Here is a 17,360-nt window from a genome sequence, read left to right on the forward strand (position 1 = left end):
GCATTATTTATTAAAATAGAACATATCTTAAGCTGGGTCCCTTAATGCGGAGTATGAAATAAAAAGTGAGGTTCCTTGCTAAAGCATTCTCTAGATCTTTGGCAGTGAAATAGCAGTTATACGGTAATAGATTTTGTATTTTTGTTGTGCACTGGAATACATATATATTATGGTGACAGCATACTTATTTAAGTTATTTAAGTTCTTAAGTTCAAACATAATTTGTTTAGGCTACTTGATGCTATCAAGTAAATGTAATCAACACTTCACCACAAAATGTTGTAAATTCTTTTTCATGTCATAATTTTGGGTTTAACCCTACATATTAGCTGCTTGTAGTACCTTTGCTTTGCATGGAAATAACTTGACTTACATATAATGTGCGTGTGTTCAGTGTGAGAGTTTCGGTTTCTTTTGTTGCTGTACATAACATCTTGTATTTCAAATCACTTTTGTGTTAATCCATGGTTACTCCTTTCTTTCCTTTGGTTGTCCAAACCACACCGTATGTACTTGAAAATTGAGGTTGCTCCAAGGAAAGGAACATACCTCTATATTAAAAAGATTCCTTCATAGATGAAATGCCGGTTTGTAGCTGATTCTGATTTCACCATTTTATCGCCAGTTCCTTTGCTACACGAGAGGATTTTCAAATAAATATGTCAGTTTGCACTGGTTTATTACATATGTTCATTGACAAACATATATTGATTTTCAACCAATAAATGTAACACACATATTTCATTAATCTTATTAAGGTGGGGGGAGAATGAAAATGCCTATCTTTTAATAGAAAATAATGTTCATTTACAAACACTAATAAGATATGTTGCCCGCCTCTCAGGTTGCAAAAGGATTTACTGACAATAGTATGGCACACAAAATCATTCCTTTCTATGTATGTGATGATAGCATTACAAATATGAGAATCTGTTTCCATACATGTTATCTGATTTTTTAACACTTTGCTACCACTGGCTTTCTCTTAGAGGCAATCAACAATTATTATGCTTGGTTATTTATTTATTTTAATGGAACATTGGCGTATAACCTTTGTACAATCTTGAGATGCCTTAATATCAATGATTTTTTTCTTTCTGTTTATTTATCCATTTGTTGTTTTGTCTCAGAATTGTTATCAATGTTGTATTGTATGGGCGAATGTGATCTAGAATGGTTTTTAAGCAAGTTATTTCCTGCCAGTTTTCCTTCCCAGATTCCTTTTCTTTTAGCATGGTCAAAGCCGTTTCTTGGATCCACCAGTCATACCAATCCATTGCATTCACCACTCTTCCACTTGAACAAATATGTGAAAATTCTAATCATAATTACATTATTCAGTCTCTTTTTGATTATCATTTTATTTTAATATTTCTCATTCACCTCAAAGATGATGACGAGACAGAATCCACAGAAACTTCCATTCTGAAAAGCCATCTTGTTAATGATGTGCCAGTTCTAGCAAGCCCAGATTTGCTGTCTGAAGTGTGTGAGATGAAGCAAGACTTGATTAAAATGACTGCAATTTTGACTACAGACTCTGCTCAGAAGGCCGGCTCTCTCAAAGCAAAAAATATTGACAAAGGAGACGAGGATCCAGGAGAACCTTTTGAAATTGTTGAAAGGGTGAAAGAAGATCTTGAGAAGGTTAATAAAATCTTAAGAACTGGAACCTATACTAAGGAAGAATCATTTATTGAGGGAGTCCAAGCTTTGTGGCCTTACAAAAAAGAAGAAGAATGGGTCATTCTTAGTGAGGAAGAAGTCCAAGAGGCTAAATTAAATGCACATCTTGAAATTGAGGAAACACCATGTATAGAAGTTATAATTGACAGAGGTGAAAAGAAAAAGATAAAATCTGATCAGACAGAAATTGTGAAATATCTCACAAATGACTTAAATACCTATATCCCTGGCCATGAAGTAATAATAAAAAGTCAAATGCAAAGAAAAGAACAACGCAAAATACCTTTAGAGATTAAAAAACCTATTAGACGAAAATTAAAGGAAAGGCAGAAAGAAGAAGAAAGACAAGGACTAACAAAATTTAGTTCAGAAGAATCATTAGATGATGAAATAGGTCCACTGACAACTGCTGTTACCAATGCTAAAGATGTATCACCTTCAGTTGAGGAAACACCTATTGGATCAATAAAAGATAAAGTTAAAGTGCTTCAAAAACAAGTTGAGGAAGAGCAAAAAGTATTACAAGATGAAATAGGTCTTATTGCAACTACAATTACAGATGCCAAGAAAGTATCACCTGTAATTGAGGAGACACCTATTGGATCAATAAAAGATAAAGTCAAAGCTCTTCAAAGACAAGTTGATGAAGAGCAAAAGGCATTAGATGGTAAAATAGGTTTTAATGTATCTTCTGTTACAGATGCAAAGAACACATCATCTGTAACTGAGGAGACACCAATTAGATCCATAAAAGATAAAGTTAAAGCTCTTCAAAGACAAGTTGACTCAGAGCAAAATATATTCAATGATGAACTATATATTACTGTAACGGATGTTACAGATGCTCCTGAAGTGTCATCTGTCATTGAGGAGACACCAATTGGATCAATAAAAGATAAAGTGAAAGCACTTCAAAAACAAGTTGAGGAAGAGCAAAAAGTATTACAAGATGAAATAGGTCTTATTGCAACTACTTTTGCAGATGATGAGGAAATTGAGGAGACTCCAATTAGATCAATTAAAGATAAGGTTCAAGCTCTCCAGACTGAGGTTGATGAAGATAAAGATGATGGAACAGGTCTTACTACAACTGCAATTGCAGATGCTAAGAGAGTATCACCTGTGATTGAAGAGACACCAATTGGATCAATAAAAGATAAGGTAAAAGCTCTTCAAAAACGAGTTGAGGAAGAACAAAAACCTCTTTCAAGTAAATCAAGTAAAGTACAAAAACATGCTTCTTTTGACTGTGTTACTGAGCAAAAAGTTCAGAGAAGCAAACCTACTATTTCCCCCTCTGCTAAAACAGAAAGACTGGAAGAGACTATGTCTGTTCGGGAACTAATGAAAGCATTCCAATCAGGTTATGATCCTTCAAAGGCAAGATCTGGACTTTTTGAACATAAAACTGTAAAATCTACAATTCAATTATGTGAAGACGAACAGAGGGAATCACTTAAAGCATGCACATTCCAAGATTCCAAGGATTCCAGTAATATTAAAGAAGAGATACATATTGAATATTCAGAAAAAGAGACAGAAGTAAGACACTGGGAAAATGAAGAGCTAATGCAAACAGAAACTACTGCTTTAGAGTTAGACTCAACAAAAGAGGAGTTCAACACTACTGAAAATACATCAGAACATAGAGTGAGACAGGTATGCGAGTTATCTGAATCTATTTGTTCAATATATAATGAAGAACGTGCCAAACAACATAAGGTAAGAACAAGCAGTAGCGACCAGGATGTGGATCCACAGATTAGTCCAGATAGAAAAACATCCACAGATTTTTCTGAAGTTATTAAAGAAGAACTTGAGGATAATGACAGATATTTACAGTTCAAACTTCTTACAGAAACGGAAGGCGCTCAGTTAAATTTAGATCAAGTTCTAATTAGTCCCTTCAATGTTACATTTCCCTCTGACTACGAGACAGGGGGATTTTTACCAGGTTTACAAGTACGAGGTGATACATTTGATGATAGTTCAGATAGCCTTAAACATGAGGGAGTAGCAGATTCTCCTGGCAGTTTGTTGGATGGAACCCCTCAGATCAGTTCTGAGGATAGCTTGAAACATGAAGGTCTAGCTGAAACTCCAGGGACAAGCCCTGAAAGCCTTTCATGCTCCCCTAAAAAATCAAACGAACAGACTGATGAAGGATTAAATACATCTCCAAATACAGTATCAAAGCCAAGTTCAACATTTGATGATCATGATCAACTGCTGCAACTGCAAATATTGGAAAATGAGTCTAAAGATGGTCAAACAGAAATGTCAAGTACTATAAAAAACATCTATACAGATAAGCCTTTTGCAGAATGTATTGAAGTAACAGAAATGAATAAAGATAGAAATGAACATTATGTTACATTTAAAGGACACCAAATACTGGAACTTGTTCTCTCTAGTCAAAATGAAGAACCTAGTAGTCCAGTAGCAGATGAGTCAAGTGCAATTAGTCATAAAGATTCTTTGGAATCAAGTCCAGTGATAGAAGACAACTCTTCACACAAAACCCCAGATTCTTTAGAGCCAAGCCCAACAAAGGAATCTCCATGCCGTGATTCCCTTGAAAGCAGTCCCGTAGAGCACAAATTTGGCATTTTGTTAAACTCAGCTGCTCATCATGCTAGTCTGAAATCTGATTTGACCACAGAGGTAACATCATTGCGCTCCAGAATTCTCAGGGACCCAGATGGAAGTGCTGAGGATGATAGTGTAGAACAAACATCACTTATGGAAAGTTCAGGAAAAAGCCCACTTTCTCCTGACACTCCAAGTTCTGAAGAAATAAGTTATGAAGTCACCCCAAAATCACAAGATTTACAGGCATTTTCTATGCTTCCAAAGCCAGGGACAATTCCAGAAGTTGCTGAAGAAGTAGAAGAGGATTCAGAAAGGGAACCAAAGAGAAGATTTACACCAGAAGAAGAAATGTTCAAAATGGTCACAAAGATCAAAATGTTTGATGAACTTGAACAAGAAGCAAAGCAGAAGAGAGAATGCAAAAAGGAGTCAAGGCATGATGAAAGTACATCATCTGACTTAAGCAATTCAAATGGAGATGATTTAGAAGGAGCTGATATAAAATTAGTACAAAATAATGATGTAAACATTGTAGTCATGGCAGTAGAAAGCAGAAAAAGTTCTTCATCTTCAGAAAGTGAACCTGAATTAACTCAACTGAAAAAAGGAGCAGACTCTGGACTCTTGATGGATCCTGTAATCAGAGTTCAACCTCCCTCACCATACGCACCCAGTTCTAGCTCAAGCCCCGAAGACACAGCCTTTCAACCAATTGCAGAAGACAGCCAACAAAGTTATGTTAGCACTATAGATAGAAATCTGGAAGATGTAAACACTCACGGAACCTTACCTTTTTCAAATGAGGGTGCCATGACTATTACACCTAGTTCAGCTGATATAGAGGAAAGACAGATGGAGGGTGTAGAAAACAGAGAGCCAGTAAGCCCGAATGGACCAGCATATACTTCATATTTAACAGAGGTGGAGGAGAGGCCAGAAGAGAAAATTGATTTTCTTCATAGTAAATCACCTGAAGGTGATGGCGATTTATCTTCCAGTACACAGGATTCTTGCAGTGCAGTCAAGAGTAAACAAACATGTGATAATATAAAAGATCAAGAAGATGGAAGCCAATATTTTTCAAGTGAAAACAAGTCAGAAAGCAGTAGAGTAGTACTTAAAAGTATTGGGTCTGCTACAGATTTAACTGATGATAAGAAGAACTATGAGGAAATTGTTGGTTTGGAATGCATGTCATCTAGTGAATTTATATCTTCCAATGCAAAGATTGGTTCCCATCATAGTGAATTAGATTATAATGTGGAAAATATAGCTTTTCATGATATTACAAATCAGACCGCACAGCACTCTTTCAAAGTTGAGAATCAAGAAAAATGTAGTGGGTCTATAGAAAGAGAACAGGAACATTTAAAAAATGTACAGCCTTCAGTTGATGAAAACCTGAGTATCCCTTTCAGTGTAGACAAAATAGATGATGTGCTGATGGAGAGTACTGATGAAAGTGAGCTAGAAAGCCCAAATGGGCAAGGAACTACAAGTATTTTTAAAACTTCATGTTTAACTGATGGCGAAGAAAGACAGGAAAAGGTTGTGAAGGATATGTTACCTGTTTTTCATCATACTGAATCCTTTGAAGAGGAAGTTGGTTTAGAATGTGTACCGGATATTGACATATCTCCAAGCATACTTGATACTTTTCAATCAGAAGAGTATCACCTTAAGTGTGCTGATACCGTAGAAACTGAACTGGAGGGTTATAACAAAGATATTTCATTTCAACCTCATGATAATGAAGTCACAGAAAAGAATGTAGAGACCAAGCTACATGATTTCCATCACAGAGAACCATCTGAAGAAGAAATTAGCTTGGAATTTAGACCGCCTCATAATCTTATATCTCCCAATGCACAAGATTCTTACAAAGGAGAAGAAAGTGAACGAACATTTTATGGCACTTTAGAGACAGAACAGGAAGATCAGGATCATTTCAGTATTTCTGCCAATACAAATGTATCAGATAAAGTGCAGACAGAAAGTGCATGTGAAAGTTTGCCCAAAAGCCCAGATGAACTAAAACTGAAGAGTAATGTATCTATTACACACTTAACTGATTATGAGGAAACCATTAAGAAAGTGGAAGACATACCAAGTGATATACCTGAAGATCATATTGGGGTGAAATATATACACCCTTATGATATTGCATCTCCCATTGTACATGAGGCAGAAGAAAGTCAACAGAAATGTTATGACACTAAAAAAACAGAAGAGGAAGATATTAAAATGCATTTTCCAACTGATGAAATCAAAAGTACTCCCTATAATGATGATGATGATGATGATGTGCAAATGGAGAGTGCAGATGAAAATGAGCTGGAAAGCCCTAATGGACCAGTAATGAACACTAATGTATATACTACAGATGTAATTGAGGATAACGAGAGACTGGAAAAAAAAGTGGAGACCATGTCACATGATTTCCATCATAGGGAATTATCCGAAGAAAATATTGATCTTGAATGTATACATCCCCATGAATTTACAACTCCAGGTGTAGAAATTTTTCAGGAACATTATACCACTAAGTGCCTAGAACATATTTCAGACAACAATATTATACAAACAACTGAAGGTGATAGTTCTTCTTTGATATCACCAGTTAAAAGTGATTGCATAGAAACTGAAAATACATGTGATACATTACATTCTGTAATTCCAAGTGTTGGTTTTCTGTCTTCCTCAATGCCTTTTCAAAACATGGAGAATAACATAGCATTGGATAGTACAGCAGAGGTTGAAAGCAGCACTTGTGATCCAGCAGTAATAAGTCCATATGAAAATGTTCCGTTAGGCCATTTTTTCAACAGTCAAGATATTTTGCTAGAGACAGAGGAAAAACAAAATATATCTTCAACCCTCATAGACACTGAAAGAAAAGTGTCTATTTCACAAACAAATAGTGATATTTTTGGTGAAGAAGAAAGCGATAACCGTTCAGCAGATCTTTTGGAGTCCAACACAAAACATACATCTTGGTGTTCATCAGCTAGTAGTGAAGTAGATGAAAGTTGTCCCAGAGCTGAAGTATCAAGTAATACATCAGATGATCAGTTTAGCAAAATAATCATAACAAGACCTGATGCTGACTCTTCTTCTTGGAGCTGTATAAGAGAAGATGATGAAGCTTTTGAGGCAAGAGTAAAAGAAGAAGAACAAAAAATATTTGGTCTAATGCCAGACAAACAGTCCCAGGGCACAACTCCTGATACCACTCCTGCACGTTCACCCACAGAAGATGGTACACCAACTAATGAACAAAATCCTTTTTTGTTTCAAGAAGGAAAGCTTTTTGAAATGACTCGTAGTGGAGCTATTGATATGACCAAAAGGAACTATGTAGATGAAAGCTTCCACTTTTTCCAGATAGGTGAGAATTGTGGTCAAGAGGCCATAATTGAAGAAATCAAAGAGGAGAGTGGGGATGAGGAGTCAGTGAACCCTGATGGTTTTTCAAATCTATTAGCTTCTGAAGACTTTGATAATGAATCTGAGGAGCTACAAGGCACTTGTAAAACCTTGTGTGATACTGATCTTAATACTGATGAGTTAGACTTAGCAGCAGTTGATGATAATGACAGAGAAGAAACAAGGGCAGATCGAAAATCTAGAATTCCCATTAAAATAGGAATTACTGCCTCTACAGCAACATCCAAACAATTTGATTCAGAGATTCCTCTTAGTGAGGAGCAGTTAACATTCAGTAGTTTACATGACTCATCCCCTTCACCACCTGAAAAATGTGTTGTAAATCTGCAAATTGATTTTACGCCTTTTGCTAAATTGGAGTGCCCTGAGCGTGGTCATTCTCCTGATTCTTCACCAGAAGAACAAAAGTCAGTTATTGAAATCCCAACAGCCATTATGGAATGTGGTTCCTCTGCTTCAGTGAGATCAAAAATCCCTGTAAGATCTGTATCAGAAGAGCCCTCGCATACATTCAATATTGGCAATGCATCCTGTTGTCCAGCTAATGATATTTCTTTGGAAGATCAAAAGCCAAAATCAAAGATTCCTGTCAAAGCATCCTTACCAAAAGCAGATCAACATTTTCCATTCACAGATACATCAAGTCTTAAAATGTTAGAAGTTAATAGTAAGTTGCCTTTAAAACAAGACAGAAGCAAATCTGAATCTGACTCGCGCTCATCTTTTGATGTGAAAACCGCGCCGTCTGTGAAAACTAGAAGTTGTACAGAGACTTTTTTTGAGAGCACTGAAAAATCAACTTGCTTCTTTGAAGAAGAAACAAGTGAAGCAACTAAACCAAAGTCATATTCTTCTAGATTACCAGTTAAGGCAAGGAATATATCTGCCTCCCAAATAAAAACCAGTACCTCAACTGAGGATCAAGAACAGTTTTTTGAAATATATAAAAACTCCATTGACTTTTTTGAAGAGATAAGTGATGAAGCTTCAAAGCTGGTTGATAGAATTCAACAAGCAGAAAGGGAGCAAGAACCTATATCTGATGATGAGAGTAGTGCCTTTGAAATCTCAGTGATTGAAAATTTTCCAGCACCTGGATCTCAGCAGTCTGTTCCTGAAGATCTATTTGACACAAGGCCCATATGGGATGAGTCTATTGAGACTCAAATTGAGCGCATCCCTGATGATCATAGCCATGATAATTTTCAAGGTATTTGACATCACCATGGGGGTTTACCCTGTCCAATGCATGTCATAGATTATGTGTGTTTTGTGGAACATGTCCATTAGTTGTTTTGTGAATGAAGCTGTGTTCGTGCATGTCATGTCTGTTTATCTTCATATGTTACTGTCTGTGTAAAATCTCAAGATTGGGTAATTTATGCTTGTTATTGATGATGAAATTTTGTAAAGTCCGGAATTAATCTTTTTTTGTGAAGGCATACAGGCATTTGGACTTTGTGTCTTTTTCTTAAATATGGTAGGCCATAAATGTTGCTTTTAGACTAATTTAATCCAAAATTATGTTTCTTTCTAGTTGTCAATACAACAATACTGTGCAATGCTCTGTGGCATCTCATTGAAGTACCAATATATGAAACCCCATTAAGCAGAATCCTTACTTAAATTTCATTTTTAGTTTTGTTCCTTTGATTTTCTTTTGTAGCTTAGTAAATGAAAAAAAAAATTAGATGCCTTTTACCCAGGCAATAGAAACAGGTTTTCTTGGGAGTCACAGGATTCATTTGTGTGCAACAAACATTTAATGAATATTTTAACACAAAGTGAATACGTTGAAGTGTTTTAAAGGGTTGATTGCCTTGTAATTAACTTTTAGTATGGTGTAGATGACAGGATCGTAATATCATCTACCATTGGTCTTCATTTTAGTATGGTGTAGAGGGCAACATTTTAAAATCTTTGCCGTTGGTCTTCATTATACTTCTTGTGACAACTATTTAACTTTTGATCGGATTTGCTAGTATTTTTATTTAAACCTAGACTCGGGTTGCTAGAAGCTTAAATGCAATACATTGCAGAAATCATTTTTTAAAGAAGGGATAAATAATCAAGATTTACCTTAAATTTGTATACAATGTAGGAATTTCATTAGCAACATTTCTCCATTGACATTGAATCTCAATGCCTGTTGCCCTCACAAACATGATTTAACCATTGATATCCTTTATTGTCTCGTTTAATACAGTGGTGGCACCTATACTTTATATTTATTTTACTGGGATAACCATTTTCTAATTTTTCAGCTGTAGAATTAAAATTCTATATATTTTTGGTCCATCACACCTTTATATGGTTTTATATTTGGTGAGTAATGGTATAATAGAAAACCTTACCAATACCTCAGAACTACACTGGATTAAAACTACAAATAAATTAATTAAAGCTTTCTATCTTACTATATGTAAGCTGAAGTCAGACCTGCTCCTTGAATCGATGACTAGTTCAAATATTGATTTGAAGATAGTCATATGCTATTATCAGAGGTTTACAATTACACCCTTAGACTTATACACAATCCATACTTGATTTACAAGGAAGGGCCATGTGAAGGTAATTGCATGCTACCCATGTGCCATCTTTATTTTATGCCAAACCAGCTTTTTCTCACTTTGAACCTTGAGGTAAATCATATGCAAGTACAGTTCCGGCCTATTAATGTGGTGTATCAGTCACCCTTACCTGGACTGACATACTTTGGTAATTACATATTCTAATGACTGGCACGCTTAAGGCCTAGTATAGGCATACTATGTAAATCATATCCAAGAAATTTTGATTTTGACATTTTAATCTTAGTGCAATTTGGATGCATAGAAAAATCTAAGGTTTACTAGTTTACTTTTACAACGGCAATAAAAAAATATTTTAATATTTAGGGTTCATTGTTACAGGTTTAAGACTATCACCCCAGTTCAACAATTTCCAGTCAATAGTCATTTAGTCATTTTAATACAAAAATATGTCCTAAAATTCTCCTGGAGCTTTATCCAAAGCTCTAGAAACCAAATGATTTTTCAGGATGCCATAGCTATGTCTAGAAACAATCATGTAAATCTGCTGAATTGTGTGCTCCGTCCTATCCCTCTTTGTGTGTTTATTTATATATATATATATATATATATATATATATATATATATATATATATATCGGACAGTTTTTCACTAACAAGTTGGAGAATTATTATGGAAAATAAATTAAATTGAATTGGATGACATAAGAACAAATAATCCATAAAATAGTAATTGAATTGAAACAACAAGCCAGATGTATGGATGTTAGATTAAATGGTTTGGAAGTTTACAGTTTGATCCTTTATAAATGTGCCCCATAGTGTGTTTTGGTTATAATCTTTTGTGTTATAAGCAAAACCAAGGTGAGGTGAGGCACACAACAATGTCACTGGGTGTCTGAACAAACAATTGCAGCCATAAAAGGCCCTTCTCAAAGCAAAATCCACTAGGTTTTCTTATAACCTGTGTTAAGACATGACATTAAGTTTAATACAGAAAAGATATTTTTTACAGTTCTATGCACAAATCTGCAGGTGAATTGGGAGAATTGCATAAGCATAATATCAATACATTTTTACACCCTTTTAATCAATTTATTTGCACATGGTTCACCATATCCTGATTCAGCTTGTCATATTAATTAATTAAACACCCAGCTTAGAACATAATTCCAGAGACAATTTAAATTTTTGGGACATCTAGCACTCTAACCATGTTCAGTATTCAGCTTAATATGTTTAGTCTGCCTATTCTCCATATCTATATTTTAAGACTTACTTTTCTTACATCCTTTATTGAAACATTGAGACTGTTCCAAGTACATATTAGTAACTTACTAATAACCTTGTTATAATACCACTCTAGTGGTATTAATGTTGGTGTTTGCAAGAACCTACAGCTATATGCTGGCTGTTCTGTAGAAGTACTGACATTTGTTTACATATGTGCTTAGAGGGGAAAGAGTTTTTGGTTGTTTCACTTTCTCTTTAAATTCTCAAGAGCTGCAGACAGGTAAGGTCTGGTAAATATATTTGTGATGGAAAAGTGGTGAGTATTAATGCTATTAAGTGGGATATAGACAAAACCACATTGCTTCCATAACTGATTAGATTTTGTTGCATTTTTTGACAAAGTAGATTTCCAAGAAGATGGCAGAACAGAGGAAAGGCTTGCACATATTGCTGATCACCTAGGCTTCAGCTGGACAGGTATATACTACTACATTATTTGTAATTAAATTTTAGAAATCGTTGTATTATATTTATCGCCAAATTTTAAAATCCATTATCTATTTACTATACAATTCTGGTCTGTGTATAAAAGTATTTTAGTTTCCTTAAAAAATCCATATCCATAATGCCTATTAACCAAATAGAATAGATTCTGTTTATTCTCTTAATATCCCACTTTTCATTCCACTTAGTAACATTCTCCTTGATGTGAGAACTCTGAGTTGATTGTACAACTTTGGAAAGACTCCCCTACCTGCTGCTTTGAAATTACTTTTAATGTAATATCGATGTCTTCATTTTTAAGGCCTGTGCATTTTGGCCAATGCCCTGCTCTTAGAGCAAAGTAAAATTGTCTCTTTCCTCTCTGCAGTCACTTCCCATTCAGATTAGTGGGAAATGCCCTGCCAATGGCATTATCAGTTATGTATTGTAAAAAACATCTGTGAAACTGTATAAAATATATATTTTTTAATAATATAATAATAATATCTTCATTGTTATATGCTTATGACGTAATACAGCTGCATTTATTCATGTATCAATTAGAATATAATACTGCAGTGATGCCAATATTTATTTATTTTTAAAACTGAATTCTGCTTTCTAGAGCTAGCAAAAGAACTGGACTTTACAGAGGAACAAATTCAACAAATACGAGTTGAAAACCCCAATTCATTACAGGACCAGAGCCATGCACTGCTAAAGTATTGGTTGGAAAGAGATGGAAGACATGCCACGGGTAAGGCTTTAACAATACAGTTACTCTCAGCACAGATGGTACAACAGACTGTATTTCCAGAAGGAGCTGGAAATACAATAACATGTACAAAAGTTACATGGTTGGCCTGAAAAACAGACAACTATCAAGTCATCAAGTTTAAGCCTTCAGTGTATTTCCAAGAATTCCGTGTATTTCATTAAATCATTAACCTTTTCTGTGATCCTGACTTCAGCAAAACCTAAGTAAAACATAACCACTACAACCCCAAGTGCTAGGTTTCTGCTCAAAGAATTTATTAACATGTATTTATATAGCGTCAACATATTGTGTAGCACTGTAAAGTAAATGTGATTATACAACTAAATCACATGAATTCTATACATAGAAAATATGAAGTTATATACATCAGGGCTGGACTGAGAATTAAAATAGGCCCTGGCATTTCAGGTATACAGAGGCCCAAACAGCCCCCACCAGCCCACTAAATACTGACTTTCTATGGGACCTTATAGCAGCCCCTCTGGCATTTGCCAGAACCCGCAGATTGCCAGTCCGGGCCTGATATACATCACAATCAATACCAGTACAAAAAGGTGAGGAAGGCCCTATGCATAGGCATACAGTCTAAAGGGAAGGGAGTAATAAACAAGGTGTGGCAGTGGGCAAGATCGAATTAAGTGGTTGAGAAATATGGTACTGTATGTGGTGTTGCGTTTGGTAGTTAAGCAGAGTGAGGGTAGGCTTCTCGAAAGAAGTCGTTTTAAGAGATTTCTTGAAAGCAGAAAGGTTGGGAGAAAGTCGGACAGACCGTGGGAGAGAGTTCTAGAGGAGGGGTGCAGCCCTTACAAAGTTTTGAATGCAAGCATGTGAGGAGGTAATGAGAGAAGAGTTGAGTAGCAGGTCAGTAGAGGAGCGTAGTAAGCGATTGGGTGAGTATAGAGATGAGTTCAGAGATGTAGGGTGGGGCAGAGTTATGAAGTGCTTTGAAAGTCAGTGTCATTAATTTGAATTTGATTCTGAAAGGTAACGGAAGCCAGTGCAGGGATTGACAGAATGGCGAGGCAGAGGAGGAGCGGTTGCTGAGGTGTATGAGCCTCGCAGCAGTGTTCATTATGGACTGGAGAGGTGACAGTCTCTGGAGGGGAACGCAAATTAAAAGAGAGTTACAGTAGTCTAGACGTGATATGATGAGATAGTGAATAATAATTTTGGCAGCATTTTGGGTGATAAATGATCGTATTTTGGATATGTTCCTTAGGTGGAAGTGACATGATTTAATAAGTGACTGGATATGAGGAGTGAATGACAGGGCAGAATCTAGGATAACCCCAAGGCACCGGGCCTGGGGAGAGGGGGTGATAGTGGAATTGTTAACTATGATGGATACTTCCGGGATGTAACTGGTGTTAGTTGGAGGAAAGAGAACCATTTCAGTTTTAGAGAGGTTTAATTTAAGGTAGTGTTGCGACATCCAGGTAGAGATAGCTGACAGGCAGGAGAGAAGCGAGTTAAGAGTTCTGGGTTGAGATCAGGAGATGAGAGATAGATCTGAGTATCGTCAGCATAGAGGTGGTAGTGGAAACCATACGAGTTGATTAATTTGCCGAGGGAGGAAGTATAGAGGGAGAATAGTAATAATGGTCCCAGGACAGAGCCTTGAGGAACTCCAACAGAAAGAGGTAGGGGAGAAGATGATACTCCGTTGTAGGAGACACTGAAGGAACGATTGGTGATGTAAGAAGAGAACCAGGACAGGGCTGTGTCACGAAGACCAAGCGAATGGAGGGACTGGAGGAGGAGAGGGTGATCTACAGTGTCAAATGCGGCTGAGAGATCAAGCAGTATTAGTAGTGAGAAATGATTGTTGGCTGTAGCATTTAAAAAGTCATTAGTTAGTCGAGTCAGGGCAGTTTCCGTGGAGTGTTGTGGCTTAAAACCAGATTGTAGGGGGTCCAGCAGGTTATTGTCAGAGAGGAATGAGGTTAGTCGGTTGTAGACTAGGTGCTCAAGTAGCTTAGAGATGAAAGGTAGCAGAGAGATAGGTCGGAGGTTGTCAAGATTGTAGGGATCAAGAGAGGGTTTTTTCAGAATGGGGGGTGACAAGAGCATGTTTTAGTTGAGAAGGAAACAGTCCAGTTGAGAGCGAAAGATTAAATAGGTGAGTTAAGGCTTCAATTAGACAAGGATTGGTATTGCGGAGAAGTTTTGAGGGAATTGGATCAGGCAGGTGGTAAGGTTAGAAGAGGCCAAAAGCTTTGAGACTTCCTCATCAGTGACAGGGGTGAAGGAGCACAGGAGAGACTGGGGAGTGTGGAGGGAGGGTGGTGGAAGTCTAGGGGGTTGAGTAGTGTAATGTCCCTTCTGATAGTGTCAATTTTGTTTTTGAAGTGCTCAGCAATATCTTGAGCAGAGACAGATATACATGGAGGGGGTGGAGAAGGAGTAAGGAGATTGTTAAAGGTGGAGAAAAGTTGTGCTGGTTTTTTAGAAAGGGAGTTAATGAGTGAAGTAATGTATGTTTGTTTGGCTTGGAAGAGGCTGGAGTTATAGGAGCGCAGGGCAGATTTGTAGCTCCAAAAGTCTGATTCTGAACGGGATTCGCGCCAGCGACGCTCAAGTGCACGTGAATGTCGTGAAATGCGCTTTTGTATGAGCAGTATGCCAAGGTTGAAGTGGTTTGGGTCTAACACCTTTAGTTTTAAGAGGCGCAAGCTCATTTATTGCAGTGGTGAGAGTACTATAGTAGACAGAGGTAGCCACATTAGGGCAAGAGATGGCTGAGATATTAGAGTGTAGAGAGTCAAAGGAAGAAGAGAGATGTGACACGTCTACAGCTTGCAAGTCACGGTAAGTACGTGTTTGGGGAATAGCAGGGGGTGAGGAGGGAGTTAGTGAGAGTTGAAATGTGAGCATATTGTGATCAGAGAGGGAAAATGGTGAGTTAGTAAAATTTGTGGTTGAACAGAATGCAAGTAAACATGTCTGGAAGAAATGTTTACACATAAACCCCATGTTGGCACATACTCATAAAACTGTAAAAATGTTCCTACCTCAGATATCATGCTAACAGGTCTTCAGTTACCATTTTTCAGATATGCCAAGCTTGCAGATTTTCAGTGTCATAAATTCTAGTTGTATATAAACCTGCGTCTTAATTTACTTTTTTATTCTATTAAAGATATCAGTTTAAATCAGTGCCTCACTAACATTAATCGAATGGATATTGTTCATCTCATGGAGACAAGTATCCAGGAGCCTCCAGGTGGTCGCGCCAACCGCACATATGCAGACATAGAACAGTCACTCACCATGGACCGTAGTGAAGGTGGGTAGCAATAGTAATGCTATATTATATTTATTGGGATTCAGATACAGATGACAAGCCTATTATTCTGAGGGCGAGAAAGTGGCAACATGAAAATGCCTATTTTTCACATATCAAACTTTGTAATGGAAACAGTTCTTTGTAGTTCTGCCTTTTCAGTTTGTATGTATCTCTTAAACTGTACAGGCTAAACATTGACAGACAGACATAGCCTTGTTTAAAAAATGTTGAAGGTCCTATATAGATTGACCACACACACGAACAGTGATGTAACTACAGGTGTGGCCATGGCCAGATACTAAGCCATAATTAAATCTTTTACCACCACAGAAGAAAAACAAACTGTATCATAAAGGGGGCAGTTCACAATCCCATGTTAAGGGGATGAGCAGTTTGGGTTGCTAGAGAGGGAGAGAGCGAGAGAGAGAGATTAAGAACCAATGGTCAGCTGTTATTTAAAGGGTAATATACCACCTTTGTTGGCATGAGCTTATTTAGTTGGGCTGACTTTCATAAGATTGCATTACACGATGTTGGAAAAACATACATTACAACTGTTAACTTCTATCTTTTATCAGGTTTTTCTGCGATTCAGGATGAATTTGGTAGTCCCCAGAAAAAGATAACTGTTGATAATCGCACAGCACCAGAGAGCGAGAGAGCTGGACCTCCACCTTTGGTGTCTGAGGAGGACATTTCAATCAGTTACTCATCCTTCCATGAAAGCTCCTCCAAGCCTGAGGATGACAAGTCTGTTGTTGAAATACTCCGTCTATTGCAGAAAGAGAAAGTGGAAGCAGAGTTCACAAGGGAACAAGAGGAATTATCAGGGGCATTATCTTCAGAACAACAACAAGAATATTAGTAAGATTGTGTGCCTGGCATGAAAGCTCTTTTCTTTTGCTTTAATAATCATTGAACTGTATTAGGATGTACTAACATCCCATTACTCCCTTCAAGTAAAGAATTCAGGGAAAATCCTCCAAACTAGACCACTGCTTTAAATTGAAATGTGTTAATTCATAAAACGCTTTCCAAACTGTCTGGAAACATTTAGTCACAGTCAGGAAAGTTTTAATAAATCTGATAAAATTGGAACTGCTGGAAATACATGATGATTACAGTTTTCACAAATCAGCTCTTTAGTGATGGCTGCCGAAAGGGGCAATTTTGTTTTTATAGCATATAACTAGAATTATTATTATTATTTTTTTAAATATACGGTGGATATAACATAGTAAATGGTCTTTTACCACTACTAACCCATAGCTACCAATAAGCAGGTAGCATTACTGGTGAGCTGTATGAAAACAGACCTCTAGTT

General features: G+C 36.8%; 1 protein-coding gene across 40 annotated transcripts in view; it reads left to right on the top strand.

Moving 5' to 3' along the window:
* Positions 1-17,360, top strand: part of LOC108710308 (ankyrin-2) — a 292,137-nt gene that overhangs the window by 257,906 nt on the left and 16,871 nt on the right. For 34 of the 40 annotated variants that reach the window (XM_041590234.1, XM_041590225.1, XM_041590237.1 and 31 more), the window contains 5 exons: positions 1,391-8,935; positions 11,892-11,966; positions 12,598-12,729; positions 15,890-16,036; positions 16,615-16,900. In XM_041590234.1, the coding sequence (XP_041446168.1) occupies positions 1,391-8,935; positions 11,892-11,966; positions 12,598-12,729; positions 15,890-16,036; positions 16,615-16,900 (8,185 nt within the window). The remainder of the gene's footprint in view (positions 1-1,390; positions 8,936-11,891; positions 11,967-12,597; positions 12,730-15,889; positions 16,037-16,614; positions 16,901-17,360) is intronic. The other 6 variants (XM_041590342.1, XM_041590197.1, XM_041590333.1 and 3 more) reach the window with 1 other exon arrangement.

This window comes from Xenopus laevis, chromosome 1L, assembly GCF_017654675.1.
Source record: "Xenopus laevis strain J_2021 chromosome 1L, Xenopus_laevis_v10.1, whole genome shotgun sequence".
NCBI classification, from domain to species: Eukaryota; Metazoa; Chordata; class Amphibia; order Anura; family Pipidae; genus Xenopus; species Xenopus laevis.